The following is a 14,842-nucleotide window of genomic DNA, read 5'->3' on the forward strand; positions in this document are numbered from 1 at the left end:
GAAAAATATACATAAAAATGTAAACCTTTGTATACAAAAAATACCTTAGACAAATTAAACAAGGACCAATAACAAAAGGTGACTAGATTAGCTCATCCTATCTTTAAAAACAGTAATACAGTACATTCATATGAGTATAGGAATTTGTCAGCCATCTCTGAATTCAAGCAGTTAAATGTGCCAACAGTACGAGCCCTGTTCATTTTGTTCTACGTGGTTTTGGGGGTAAACTGGTGCAGTGACTAATCTCATGCTATGTGGATACAGCAGCCTTGCGAACATTTCCATCCAACATGTTTTTTTTTTTTAGTTTTTCGAGTTTTTCGGGGCGCTGTGTTTATGACCATTAGTTACAACACAGCGGTCACTGAGAAGCCCCAGTCGTCTCTGGTGGAGCTACGGGTTTACACTTCACTGTGTGCTTTCTCTTTGGAAGGGAGAGACAGAACTGGGCCTTCTCACAGCTGGAAATGTGGAGTCTGGTGCCGGCTCAGAGCTGGTAATGATGGCAGCTGTTCATTTAATGAGCATCCAAGCAAAAGAGACGAAGAAGAAGAAGAAGAAAAGAAAAAAAGGCAAGACAGACGCTGGACAAGTGAAACACCACCGGCCTCATCCACTCCTGTGCAAAGCTATGTTGAAAAACAACACGGGTGTAATTATGTTTTTCGCCACAAAATTAAATTAAATTATGATGCATATATTCCTATGTTTCATACCACCGAGAATCAAGCCAGTGATCATAATCTAATATTATTATTATAATAATGCTCTCACACAAAAGGTTGCTGCCCCATGCAAATCTTCTGCCTGGAGTTTAATAGCTATCAAAAATACTCGCCCCATCAGAATATTATTCAACAACTAAAAATGACAGCATACGAACATTGATCCCTCCAAACGTACAACCATTTTGATAGCCATTAAAAGACGAGAGACTCATTCTACAAGACACAGGTTCCACTGAATACATTGCAAATAACAATTCAAATCCATTGCTACTCAGTAATTCACCAACATACCCCAAGATAGAGACTTGCTACTATATACCTAATACTCAACAATGTCTGACAATCCGTCAAATGTCTAATATAATATCGATCAGAAGCCGTGGTTGTACTGCAGTATGAGTTGGTAACAGTGAAGGGGGGGGGGAGGGGTTCTCAATTTCTAAAGTCAAACTCAGACCCCAGGTTTGCATAATTTAGCTTATAATCAGTAAGTGAGTTTTAGTTAAACAGACACTGCGCAACACACCATTTTATACAATTTAAGTCATTTAGCCCTCTCTGGGTGTTCTGGCGTTGACGTCTTGTAGTGAGTTTCCTTGGAGTCACTAATTACCATTGTATGTGGACCAGAGAGCACCTTTGCGAGTAGACACTTAAAGACCCTGGACAACACATCATCGCCCCCCTACCATTAACACCGACACTCATTTATTTGCCTTTTTAAAAAAAAAAAATCCACTCGGTGTGTGACCCGAGAGAAGCAGGCTGACCTGACCCCTGGTCTCTAGCTCTGAGTGAAATAGTTCTGCTGTAAAACAGTTACAGAGGCCGAAATATGTTCCTGATCCAGCCTGGACTCACGCGTGAAGCTACATGTAATGAGACCAATAAAATACCGTACGATGCTAGAGTTATGTTAATGTGTTTATTGCTTTAAGAAACTATATTTACCTTCAAGTGTCTACTAGGCCACTCAGAGTCCCACAACCAATGGTGAGGTCGGAGATATTTGACATCTGAGCAAACCGATAAATGAGCACATAAACAGTATACACGATATAAAAACAGCTGTTTAAAAGCATTTTGGTAAATTCATACTGTGAAATCTGACTCGGTAAGATTCTATATCATGATAACAGTTAAATAGCTTGAAACATAATGGGGGGGATGGGGGGTCACAAATATCACAACCTGTACTCTTTGTTTTTCCAGAGGGGGACAGAAGCAGTGTATGAACAGGTGGAAATGCAATGGCTGTCTGAGCAAGGCAGGGTACAGTTGATCATTTAAAAAGACAGGACTTGAACTGGCAAAGCAAACAAACCGACCACCGATTGAGGCGTCTACGTCAATGAATTCTGAGCACTGCGACAGATAATCTCTGCTAAGGTCCTTACGCAAATTTTCACCCGTTTATTTCATCACAAAATCTGACCATTACCCCCCACCCCAGCCCCACCGCTGACAGAACCACAAGGCATTGAACTAGTGGACTCACACCGACTTAAAAATCCCAGAGACCGCCTGGCAAAGAATCAAAGAATGAAAATAGAAAATATTGAGGTTGTGCAAATTCATTATCAAATAGTGCACTATTACCACATTGCACACATGTAGCAGATGAGGAGGGGTGGTCGATCGGGAGCCAGCCGACTGGATTTGTAAGCGACTGTGAGTCCACAGACCGCCGCGCAGCCGCTGCAGGCCCGGCGGCGGTGGCGGCGGCTCTCATTTGCTTTGCGTGAAGGGCGGCGTGGCGCTGTTGGCACTTGCAGCGGTGGCACTAACGATGGAAAAGCCAGCGGGGGGCGCTATGGAGCTGTGGCTCGGCTGAACGTCTTTCGGGATGCCACTGTGGGAGGCCAGTTGATGGCCAAAGGCCGCGCTGAACTGCGGGAGCTGTTGCTTGGGGTGCGTGGAGGTCAGGAGATCGTGTGAAGAGGCCGGCAGGGAGGATGACGGGGCGGGGGAAGTCGTTAAACCCGTCAAGCCGCTCTGGGGCATCGCCGAGAGCGCCGCCATGGGCTGCTGCAGCGTCACAGAGTGCGTGGTGGCCGGGGGCGTGGACAGGGAGGTGGATATGAGATGACTTTCTGATCCTATGAGATTGCCGAACTGTGTGGGGTCCGTGAGGGGGAGAGGGAGATTGTTCCATGATGAGCGCGGGGGTCCCGGCACCCCGCTGAGAGGGACTTCCAGCAGCAGAGGGGTGTCTGTCTGGAAGGTGCTGGCGTGGGGAGAAGATATGTGGTCACTGTACGGGGATGGCACGTGCTCACTGCTGTAGTGGCTGCCTTGGGGAGACGATGTGGGCGCATCCGACTTGGTCAGGACGTGGGATGCGTGCGTCCGGGAAAACGTTCGCTCCGTTATGGAGGTCTGGGTGAGCAGGGAGGGGTTGGAGGGGGCTACTGTAGAAGAAGACGACGTCTGGGGCTGGTTAGCGGGCTGAGATGGCGGCGAGGGGGGGAAGTGGCCCCCCGTGGACTGTAGTAAGTTGTCCTCCAGCTCGAGGCTGGTGAAGTTCTCCGTAGGCATGCGGCTGTTGAGCAGGTCCCCCATGCTACCCGGCTGGACTGGACCAGGGAACACGGTCATGGCTCGGTGGTCCACTCCTTCAGATGGGGCCAGGTCTCCCATGGAGGTCAGGCACACCAGAGAGTCTGGGTAGGACCCCATCGCCTGCAGTGCACGCACCAGCTCCTCAGCCTCTTCCGTGGTGGGCAATAAATCTCCATTCTTACCTAAACACACACACAGAAGCAGAATTTAAACATAAAATCACAGATAGAGAGGACTTTACTAGCAGACACAGGAAAGAATCAGCTGTATGACAACCTTCAAACAAGTCGAAGACCTGCAGGTCATCAGGTAGTCTGGGTAACACGTCGGAGAAATCCTCCTGGTTCAGCTCGAGGTCATTTGGAATGTCTGCCATTTCATTGGTGATGTCGTCCGGAAGCTCTTCCGTACTCAGGTCTGGAGTTGACGGGCTCCTGGTACAACGACGGGATAAACTTAGTGAAGAAACACAACACGTGTGACACGGGAGCTCGTGAATGAGGGTATTCTGAGGGTCAACAGTGGAAAGAGACACAAGTGTGGCAGACCTGATGCTGGCCTGTGAGGGCATCGCTAGGCTTGTCGAAGGCATTCCCAGGTTCCCCTGTGGCAGCGCTGGAGGGATGGGTTTCTGAGGCCTCCGCGGTCCTCTCCTCCTCTTCTTCTTGTGTTTTTTGGTGAGTGCCGGTGGTTTGGTCTTTTTACGTGGCTTTCGCTGTTGCTGCTGCTGGTGGTGCTGCACTCGTCTGTTACCGTCCCCTCGCAGGAAATTATCCTGTGTGTCACGTATGAAAGAGCATCGAGTCATAACATTATCCCGTAGGAGGAGCAGTCACGAGCAATAACGAGAACCTTAAAGGAAACGTTTGATGTTTCGGGATATACGCCTATTCAATTTCCTGCAGAGTTAGATGAGAAGACTAATACCACTCTTCGGTGTCAATCTTCTTGTCTTAACTGCGAAAACAACTTTTTAAACTCACCATTTTTTTGGCATGCTCTTCACAGAGTGGTGTCTGGTGCGTGATGTCAAACACAGGGATGGAGCACTGCTGACCATCTGCAAATTTGGCTGTGCAACTAGCGAAGAGCTGCTGGGAACGATTCAACAGAATGTCTACAGAGGACAATAAAGGAAATAACACACTAGACAGAACGCCTACGATCGTAGTACTCCATCACAAGTCACAAACCTTTTACAACTGAAACTGACAAAGCTAGTAGTATCGGCGACGTGGTGGAAAGGATACGCTGAAAGCAGTGTCGAGTGAAGGGCAGAGCTCTGTTGTTGCAGGCCTGGCCCTTTGTGCTGCCGGTGCAGGTCCCCGCATCTGTGCTCTGCTGCCTCGCTGGAGCCACACTGTAGAAACATACAGAGCCGGGGCTGAGCCAACAGCAACAAACGGTGACAACGCTCCACGTTTGTGATGTTTCAAATCAGGAGATGACAACGAGTCAGTCTTAAAAGCAGCACACGTTGCTGGTCGCACTGGTATAAAAACACATTCGGGGTGATGGGAGGGTTTCGGGACTGGGAGATAAACATAAACTGACGACTGTGACATTTGCGAGATTACCTTGAGGAGCTTCGAGAGGCACCGCGTAACTCCTGGATCAGTTGGCCGGCACAGTCGGGGTTGTTACTGGCAGCGTGCAGCAAGGCTTTGCGGAAGGCATACCGGTATCTCTTTTGGCGGATACTCGCCCTCTCCTGCCTGCACATGTGCTTGTATTTCTCCCGGAGGTACGAACAAAGCCTAAGCAGCCGCGTTCTCCGCGAGGAACCGCTGTCGTCCTCCAACCTGTTCAGAAAACAACAGACAGACAATCGTGACGAGAAGCACCAGGTCAAAAGTTTAGAACTGTGGGGTAAAGTATTAGAATACCGACTCATTCTGTGGTCTCCAAGAGCTCTGGAAAGGAACAAAAGTCTCTGCCTCCTCCTCTTCATCATCATCATCATCAGCACTGTCTTCTGACCAGTCCAGTCCTGGAAGAGAACTTGTTAGAGCAGCTCATCTATCTCGGCAGGCTCAAATCTCATTTGCTACACTATCCCACATGAATTTATATGCATGGAAAAACTGAGTGGTAAATGCATTTAAATTAAGCACCTAGATGAGGAAAGAGGTCTCCGTGCTCCTGGTGTGTCTTGGCACAGAGCTGCACCAGATGTTGCAACCTGGCCAGGCAGCTGGCAGAAGGTGAGAAGGCAGCAGGACGCATGACAACCGTGTGCCGCTGATTGTTACTGCCAATGTCCTTGCAATTGACAGGCAAGTGAGTAGCGGTGAAAGGCATTTTCCTGCTGAGTGACGGCCCAGAAGGCTGCACTGGACTGGGTGCTGCATTAGCGGGCATCCCTGGAGGCAGAAAGTTGACCGTCTGAGGTGGTGGTGGATTGCATAATAAACCCTGCTGCTGTCCTGGGAAGATGAAGGAAGTCACGCTGGAGTGCTGGGGCGGCTGAAGAAGACCTGACTGCTGCCGTGGGAGATGAGTGTTGAGAGGCGAGGAGGGGTGGACACGGGGGGCAGGGGAGGGAGTAAAGTGCTCAGGAGGTGGCTGGAAGAGGTCCGTGTTATGGCAGAGTTTCTGGTTGAGCACCAGCCGACTCTGTAGTTTCTTCTTGATGGCGCTGCCCTTCCGAGGAGCACCCAACTCCTCCCCATCCGTGTCGTCCTCATAAAAGGCAAAAGGGTCCAGCAGCTCCTCATCGGGGAGGGGTAACAGGCGTGTACAGGGAGGAGATGGCGGAAGTTCATCTAGACCATTGGGAGCTTTCAGAGCTAGAGAGGGCACAGTTATGTTGAGAGCCACTGACTCCAGGTGAGCTCGGGAGCGCATCTCCTCCAGAGCGTCATGCTTCTTCTTCCGTTCCTTCTTGGGGATGAAGCCCAGAACCTGCAGGTGGCTGTTACAGTATCTGGAAAACAAGAGTACAACTTCAGCGTAATGTTGATCTTGTAATTGCGGCATGATTTGTGATAATTTTTACATCATCATCATCATTCAAACAAAGATGTTTTATTAAGTCTGTAGAATATGTGTAACAGGGCATCTCTGCAGCACAACAATATTTAATTGGTATTTTCACACACATTTCACCATTAACAAATATTTAGATTTTAAGAATTGCAGTAGGCCATGGTGCTATTTTGACATAATTTAAATTAATTGTGCAGCCCCAGTGGAATACGCTACACATGCACATGAAACATACACACCTGCGGTCCTCCGACTTGGGGATGGGGTTGGTACATCGCTGGCTGTTGTACTTTGCCACATATTCACATTGCTTGAAGGGGGCCGTCTTGTCCTCCAGAACGTGCCGGATGCAGAAAGCATAGCCATTTAGTCTGCGTTGCTTGCAGAGCTTTGGGCTGTACGAGCACAACGGCTTATTGTCCACCTCTGAGAAGTGTATGTGTTTGCCTTCATACATCACGTGACTCTTGTTCTTGACAACATCAGCTGATTGGATAAAGTCGGGGAAAACCAAGAATTACATCACTAACACTTCATATTGAGGGCAACCATGCATGCACATGCAGGTTAGAGAGGCATGGAAATAGTCACCTTTATAAACATGTGACCGTTTACCTAGCTCTTAGCCCTAATATTATTGGTATTTAAATGATAATAAATATTCAGGAAGCCCACATAATTATGCAATATAATTTTATTGCAACTGATTTCATAGTTGCTTGATCGTTTAACTACTATTTCACTGTATAATGTGAAGAAAACTATATTGCAATGACATTCTAATACTTATTTGATAACAACTTAGTCTAGACAAACTTTGCTTCTGAATACTGGTTGCATTTACACCTTCTCATTCTGAATGTGAAAATATCATAAACAGAGAATAGGTAATTATAGCCAACAGTCCATTCAATTATCCTCCAAGCTAGCACTTACAAGATAAGATGATGCTGGTACAACAGCATCTTGCATGACAGCAGCAGTCTGCTTGACAAAGTTAAAAGCTAGAAACCTGTCACCTGCTCTTGTGTGTGCATCATTTTTTTTTTAAAACTACCTGAACTCTGAAACAACTCAATCAAAAAGTCGCCTTTTCAGATTCAACAAGAGTGTAACGCTTCATAACAAACAAGCATACACCCAGGCTGCTACGGGTATATGACAGTCCACTGTAACTATTATTGTAGCGTTAGCTGCTTCAGTAGTTGCTTAGCTGTTACATTTAACATGAATTGTGTGTTTTCAGGTTTGTTCTAAGAGCGCTACGTTTCTGACAGCTGTGGTAAATGTTGGACATACAAGGACGTGTTGGCTAAACGCCATTTATATCAGCCTGGGCTCATGTTCACAACTTTAGATACGGAGAACCGGACAAGCAGCAAACGGTGACTAACGTTAGCTGGCTATCATTGGAGCCCGGGGAACTAGCTTGCCAACATTAGCTTGAAGCCGATGGACAGATGGGAAACTTTACACTATTAAATTGTACGCGGATCTAACTATTAAGTGAAACATACATCCACAGGACATAACTTGATCTATCTTCGGGCAGAAATATATTTCATCAACATAAAACAGACACGAAAATTTAAATATAATAGTTAGCTCACAAGCTATCAAAGCTAAAAACACAAATTAGTAGGCGGTAGCTAACCAGGAAACGGAAACATCAGCAAATGGCAACACTATAAAAGGTATATTTTCAGTTTAGTTTCATAAAGAAAAATGCTAGTGTAATCATACATTACATGAGATAACTGACCCCAATCGTGGGATTTTGTGTAAATAAACACAGCACATTTATAGCCAAATTATTCCAAACAAAGGGTCTACATACGAGGCTTAAGGCCTGTCCCCGAAGGCCTCCGTAAGAATCGATAGGAATTATTGCCACCATCATTGCATAATGTCACGTTAGCAGACTATACGACTTGAAACTGTCAATATTGCATCACTTCTCCTATCTACTTAAGGCGCCGAGTCATTTGGTCAGATCACAAGTTATAAAATAAATGAGTCATTAATAGGAGGCCTATTAGCTTCGATAGCACAGCGGCCTCAAGTTGACCGCTCGGCCGTTTGAAAGCAGTGCAAAACGGTACACTCAGAAATCGAGACCGAGGCTGTAAATTATTTCGCTTACCTTGAATTGGTATGGGCTGTGTAAGGTATTCGCTCCAGACAGACGGCCGAAAAGTCTATTCGATTCAGCTAGGCTATTTCTGCATCGATAGTCGAGATAGGATAATAACAGTGATCTTCATCGAGCTTGGTATATCTTGAAATACGGATGCATTTAAATATAGGCTATCCAGAGCAAATTACAAGCAGTAGGCAGGCTGCTGAGGATTTTTGTTGGATCCACAGCAGACTCCTCACAGCACCACTACAGGCACTGCGAGGACATGACAACAATCCGCTCAACAACAACAACCTCTCCTACCATATTGGAAATTCAACTTTGTTAAAAACCCCTACAATGTTGAAGTGTCATGCTGATCTCTTTTGGACAGGAATGGCAGTTTCGGTGAATGACAGTGCCGTTTGCATTTTTCACATTTTAAGCAATTTGGTTAAACTATTATTGACTGCGAGGTCCTGCAAAGTGTTGCAGTGGAAATCCACCTGGACCACGGCTATCGTCCTCCACATAGATGAGTTGCCAGCCCTGCTGCCACTATTCCTGCCGGCTGTTCACTGATGATGGACCACGTGCCTGACAGATATGGGCGCTAAGTTGTATTGATTTCGCATAAAAACAAGACAGCACCGTCCATGGCACCTGTACATATATATATTTTTAACTTTCGACATTTTTTAATAGGAACACACACTTTAAATAATTGGGTTCATTACGCTTTCTATAGAAAACTGGTTCATACACAAATATACATGCTTGTAATACTATATACTCCATATACCTTTAGGAAAATATAATCTTAACACTTTTAATGTTAGTAATTTTACAAGAAGACAATATATTACATTTACTTTTGAATAAGGATTTTAAACCTTTGGTTACACCTACTAAAAAGGCATAAGAGACGAAGACAAACTGTTAGGCGTCTTTGGAGATTTGGTAAAATAAGCTTACATATCCACTCTGCACGAAGCACATGCTTCCATAACTTTCATAGATGATGAGGCACCTACTATAATAAAACAGTGCAAAAATAAACAATTCTAGACATGTGCAAATAGCTGAGTTGTGCGTATATATATTTTTTGGTTGTGCGATCCATCGATCTTTAGCATATGGATGGCTCGTCCACAGCTTGGGCTCCCTCCCTGACAGCTTTCACACACTTGGCCATCGTCTGGGAGGCTCTGCTTATCGGATCTGTGGGCAAATGACACAAGATTTTTTTTCTTCCTATAAACACAACAAACAATTACTTTCATTTCCGAGTATGTACATACACTCTAGTCTACTGGTTCAAACAGAGATTCAAAATCATTGTGGGTGCTCCAGGCGGCTTGCCTTCATAACAACTGCAGGAGAAACAAAACACTTCCTTTAATAGGAAGCACAGCAGTAAACAACACAAAGTCTTTGCTCTGCTAGCAGAGCTGGATTTTGTATTGTTCTTGAGAGAAACCTCTGATGACTGGCATATGAACAGGACACTTTGAATGATTACTTTATTCAGCCATAGTGTAACACTTTTGTGGGAATTGTCATTTTGATATATTCCATTTGGATAGAAAATAAAAGCTCATTTAACACAGTAGCTAATGAGGGCATATAATGGCACATTGCAAATTAGATGCCGTTATAAAAGCTAGAATATGTGACATTAGTATTCGTATTGCTATTAGTATTTCTCTCTATAAAAATGAAATAAACATGAATATATTTAAATCAAGGCGGCGATACCTCACTGCTGTGTTTCCTGGAGGATTTCGGAGTGAAAACAACATTTGGACTAGGTTTAGTGAGAGGAGTTCCAGAGTACTAGTGACCCACCTGTCATATAGAAGTCCTTCACAGTAAGCTGTGGAGGGACTAAGGGTCCAGTAAGGACAGCCTGGTTCACTGCCTGAGAGAGATAAGCCAGATATCGCCATCATTATGAAGAACAGTGTGAAGCAAACTAAGATAAGGAAAAACTGAATGAGCAGACATTTAAATAAAGCTTTGTTAGTGCCTCCTCTGTAATCCACTAAACACATGCTGGAGGAAGATAACAGCTGACCTTTGACAGTTCATTAGCCTGCTTAAAGTAGTTGGCCTCCTCCACATCATCATATCGCACCAGATTTGGGGAAACCTCTGCCATTCTAGCACGCACTTCATCAAGGGTTTCATATGGCAGAGTCACTCCAGCAAGCTTGTAGATGGACAGAGAAAATACACAGCATTTAGTCTTACTTCTTATTATTTAATACAACTTTATTATTGTTGTTTTTTTGGTAGTTCACCTCAGATATGGCTCTGATGATCTTCCAGTCCTCCCTTGCCATGCCCGGGGGAGTCACAGCCACTTTGGTCTGCTGGGCACGGCCCTCCGTGTTCACATAGGTGCTACATTTCTCAGTATACGCAGCTCCAGGAAGTATGACGTCAGCCATTGGTGCCCCAACATCCCCGTGGTGACCTGGGCAGTTATGGTACAGAACATTTAAATTAAGCAAGATAAAGTTTGGTGCTCCCTGACAGATTCTGTAAGTGTCTACTGGAGGGATAAACACCATTGTGTTGGGTGCATTTACATGTGGTCAAGCAGTATCTGGCTGCAATCAGATCACCCACAATGCAATTTAAAGCAAAGTGTACAGGAGGGTATCAGATGCCAGACATGCATTAATGTAAATGAAAGCTTCTGCTGCTGTGCAGTAAGACAGCGGACCTTGATATACTATGAAGCTGTCCTTCGGGAGGTCCTGGCGAGTAATGCAGCCGGCATCAGCTCCTAGTAGGAACAGAACTTTGGGTGGGTTCTTTCTGATCGCCTCCACACCTGCTTTGTATCCAAGATCAAGTGCAGCCACTTGACTGGCAACCCTGAAGACACAAAAAAAAAAACAGCACACATATTACAGTAAATATCCCTCTTGAACACTCCCTGTTCCCGAAAGCTTTCCCTGTAATTTTCCAAGACCTGTGAAGCACGTTGAGAACCTTCCAGGTTTCCTCAGCGCCACTGCTGATGCGAGCGTTCTGAGCAATGGTTGACGCAGCAGCCATTATCGCGGCCCCGTCCTCTGCCTGCAGACAGCTGCTTCCAACCACAACAACAGGATGCTTAGCTTTAGCCAAGACCTGCCAGAGAAGATAAAAGACACAGAGACTAGGAAGAGACTTTCAAGTTGACTGATAACAATCATTACATTGCTGAGAGTGTTACCTGGGAGAATGGGTGAGTTCCTGACGCGATTTCCTGAAGAACCTTGGCAGACTCCCCAAGATGGTCGTACGTGTAACTTAGGTCCACTTCCTTTCCCAAAAGAGCCACATGCAACTCATTGTGAAGCCAGCTGAATCAGAGACGCCAAGAGCATATTAAAGGATGCACATTTTTGTTGAACATAACTCAGATGTACTAGTCTGACACTGTTCAACAACCACAAATACCCTTTTCTGATTCGTGCGTTGACGAGAGGAGCCTCATAGCGTGGGTTTGTGCCGACCAGAAGCATCAGGTCGGCTTCTTCAATGCCAGCAATCCCAGTGTTTAAAAGATAGTTTGAACGCAGGTCAGATCTGAAGAAGCCAAGGTACAATCAGAAACTAAACTTCAGGGCAAGTCCAACTGGCTGTGTCCCATCTTCAGTTTCCCTCTCTCTGTGGCCTTACCCAGCTCCAGCCATTGGGAACACCTCCTCAGTGCACAGGTTGTCACTATTACAACCGTTCAGCAAATCTTTCAGGGACATGAGAGCCTCTGCATCCACCAAGCCCCCGACGATAGCAGCAACAGCGTTTCCTTCAACTCCCTGCAACTGTCAAAAAAAAACAGATGTTACTTAGGACAAGCCTAAGTTGAGACAACAAGTTGCAAATTATAATACACTGTTACAGAAGGTCGTTCATCATAAATTACATACTGCTCCAGCCACTCGAGTCAGCACATCTTCCCAGGTTGTGGGAACGAACTGCCCACACTCGTTTTTCACCATCGGCTGAGTAAGCCTCTGCCTTTTGAGTCCATCATACGCAAACCTGTCAGGACGGGAAGCAAGGCAGAGCTCAGCAATGACGCAAACATCATACATGACACCTTAAAGTAAACCGTGTGTCGTTAGAAAAGTACCTAGTTTTGTCTGAGATCCACTCCTCATTAACATCCTCGTTAAGACGAGGCAAGATTCTCATGACCTCGCCCCCGCGAGTGGTCACCACAATGTTACTACCCACAGCATCCATGACATCAATGGATTCCGTCTTCCTGCAGAAAACCAAAGATAATAAGTAAAAACTAACCGTTGACCCTAAAAGGTGACTCAAAAAGGTAGGGCACAATCCAAAAACCTGGTCTCCCAAGGACGAGCAGTGAATGCATATGGTTTAGAGGTGAGGGCCCCCACTGGACAGATATCGATAACGTTCCCAGATAACTCCGACATGAACATCTTCTCCACGTAGGTCCCGATCTGCAGGTTATTGCCTCTGCCAGTGGTGCCCAGGTCCTCCACACCTGCAATCTCACTGGCAAAGCTGTAGGAGCAAAAAATGACTTATTTTCATATACTTAATTTACTCAGCATCTCAACGTACTCTAGATATTGATTGATTGTGTGACGCACCGCACACAGCGAGTGCACTGGATGCAGCGAGTCATAATGGTTTTGATAAGGGGACCGATGTTTTTGTCTTCCACGGCTCTTTTGCCCTCTGTGAAGCGGCTCCTGTCACTGCCAAACTGCATGGACTGGTCCTTCAAACAAAATAGTATTCAGTCGTGTTAGTCAATCTTATATTAAATTATAAATTAAATAATGCAGTTTTGGTCATGCACACACTCAAGCCTATCACTGGTGGTGATTTATTTTTACCTGTAGGTCACATTCTCCCCCCTGATCACAGATTGGACAGTCTAATGGGTGGTTAGCCAGCAGGAACTCCATCACACCCTCTCTGTGTGAAATTAAAAAGAGTTTTGAACTACTACTTTCATACAAAGACATATTAACTTTGTTGTGTTTTTTTGTTGCTTGGGAGAGATGTGGGTTATCATATCACCTCAGTTGAAAGTTGCCCACAGTCCACTTGGAATAATTACAGAGCAATATTAACGCTAACCAAACACAAATATGTAATATTATCAGAATACAATGTCTTACTTGTGAGTTTGATCCTACCTTGCCTTTCTTGTTTTGTCAGAGTTGGTTAAAATGTTCCAGCCCTTCATGACCGGCATCGCACAAGCTGCCACCGGCTTCAAGATGAATGCAAAATGATTACTGATTATTCCAAGTTATACAAGGCAAATAAGTGCAGCATGCTGGCTACCATAAATAAGACACAAAAACACACACGACCTTGAAGCTTACCTTAGGAACTTTCTCTATCTCCACCAGACACATGCGACAGTTTCCTGCAACCGACAAGCGCTCATGGTAGCAGAAGCGAGGAATCTGCATTCCTACCTTCTGACATGCCTGTGACAAGATTTGAGTCATATATGTCAACAATCTATCTATCTTATGTGACTGTATGCATGGATTTGGCGTGTTACCTGCAACACGGTGGTTCCTGGCTCCACCATGATAGGGTTCCCATCCACGAACACCTCCACAAGGTTACTGGCGGCTGCTGTTGCTGCGGTGCGAGCTTCAAGCACAGACACAAAAAAAACATTTTTATTGCAAATCTGTCATTTTCTTTTCATCCAAGAACTGTTACTTTATAAAAAAAAAAAACAGCTGCATCATTTATCACCATCTATATCACATCCTGTTATGATGAATCCCGGGTATTACAAAGTAACAACACATGATTGCCACTGAGTATTATTGGCTACATTGAGCCAGCAACAGCCTGGCACCAGATGTATATTCTGGTAAATCTGTAATCCTGCCTATAATCCAGCAGTGGAGCACAGTGACAAGGGTTGTGGTGCTTGCACACAACAAACAGCATACTGCATGGGTGTTCTGCTGATACACAAGACACACATAATATGTTCAATTAATCAGGCGATAAAGTGGCATTTGTCTTACCATTGTTCGTTGCAGCCCTACTTCCTCTGATAATTGCTGCTGGAAAAAGACTCCGGCTCACAACAGGCAAACGCAACATGCTGCAAGAGAGTCAACGTCACGTGTAAAGGTTCTACTTCTTCTGGTAAACACATGTGTCAAGTATCGACAAGACTTTTCAAAGCTGCTGCGTCATATAAACCCCGAAGAACCGTAAAGCATGTATGCAACGAGCAAGCAAAACAATAGCAGAAACACGAGCAAACGTTGGTCATTTAGAGCAGCTAATTTATACTGCGACGTATTTTAAAACAAGAACACGTCTAAGTTATAGCCTGCTATTCATGGTGCCCTTTAACACACATGTTAAAACTGTTAAACTACGCCAAATGTAACGAACGTTAGACTTGCCAAATGAT

The 14,842-nt window shown here is 45.1% G+C and overlaps 2 protein-coding genes across 3 annotated transcripts; both read right to left on the reverse strand.

Moving 5' to 3' along the window:
• Positions 1–233: 233 nt before the first annotated feature.
• ino80da (INO80 complex subunit Da) lies at positions 234–8,645 on the reverse strand. Of its 2 annotated transcripts, none has more exons than XM_079170807.1 (10): positions 8,425–8,645; positions 6,521–6,767; positions 5,408–6,219; positions 5,184–5,283; positions 4,871–5,095; positions 4,544–4,653; positions 4,277–4,410; positions 3,842–4,068; positions 3,570–3,727; positions 234–3,475 (listed from the first exon to the last, which is right to left on the reverse strand). In XM_079170807.1, exons 2-10 carry the CDS (start codon positions 6,736–6,738, stop codon positions 2,460–2,462), a joined length of 3,000 nt encoding a protein of 999 aa, XP_079026933.1. In that variant the 5' UTR covers positions 6,739–6,767; positions 8,425–8,645; the 3' UTR covers positions 234–2,459. The 2 variants fall into 2 exon arrangements, with proteins under 2 accessions (XP_079026933.1, XP_079026932.1); XM_079170806.1 differs by having other exon boundaries at positions 3,570–3,748.
• Positions 8,646–9,071: 426 nt separating this feature from the next.
• Positions 9,072–14,819, reverse strand: LOC306704446 (NADH-ubiquinone oxidoreductase 75 kDa subunit, mitochondrial-like). The gene is made up of 18 exons (XM_079170805.1): positions 14,445–14,819; positions 13,961–14,055; positions 13,776–13,883; positions 13,584–13,660; positions 13,278–13,359; positions 13,029–13,159; positions 12,754–12,939; positions 12,536–12,670; positions 12,330–12,444; positions 12,079–12,224; positions 11,857–11,985; positions 11,630–11,759; positions 11,384–11,544; positions 11,132–11,286; positions 10,704–10,879; positions 10,478–10,612; positions 10,249–10,321; positions 9,072–9,621 (listed from the first exon to the last, which is right to left on the reverse strand). Exons 1-18 carry the CDS (start codon positions 14,521–14,523, stop codon positions 9,530–9,532), a joined length of 2,205 nt encoding a protein of 734 aa, XP_079026931.1. The 5' UTR covers positions 14,524–14,819; the 3' UTR covers positions 9,072–9,529.
• Positions 14,820–14,842: the final 23 nt, after the last annotated feature.

The sequence above is a fragment of the Pholis gunnellus genome (assembly GCF_910591455.1).
Source record: "Pholis gunnellus genome assembly, chromosome: 12".
NCBI lineage: Eukaryota > Metazoa > Chordata > Actinopteri > Perciformes > Pholidae > Pholis > Pholis gunnellus.

Bases quoted from the DNA above. Each gene is read 5' to 3' on its own strand.
- ino80da (XM_079170806.1), bottom strand. From the start codon at position 6,738: ATGTATGAAGGCAAACACATACACTTCTCAGAGGTGGACAATAAGCCG. The intron at 5,284-5,407 runs GTGCTTAATTTA...GTTCTCTTCCAG, and splicing joins AGACCTCTTTCCTCATCTAG to GACTGGACTGGTCAGAAGAC. The intron at 3,749-3,841 runs GTCTGCCACACT...TTCTTCACTAAG, and splicing joins CCCTCACAGGCCAGCATCAG to TTTATCCCGTCGTTGTACCA.
- LOC306704446 (XM_079170805.1), bottom strand. From the start codon at position 14,523: ATGTTGCGTTTGCCTGTTGTGAGCCGGAGTCTTTTTCCAGCAGCAATT. The intron at 10,613-10,703 runs GTGAACTACCAA...TCCATCTACAAG, and splicing joins TCATCAGAGCCATATCTGAG to CTTGCTGGAGTGACTCTGCC. The intron at 10,322-10,477 runs GTCAGCTGTTAT...TATCTCTCTCAG, and splicing joins AGGCTAATGAACTGTCAAAG to GCAGTGAACCAGGCTGTCCT.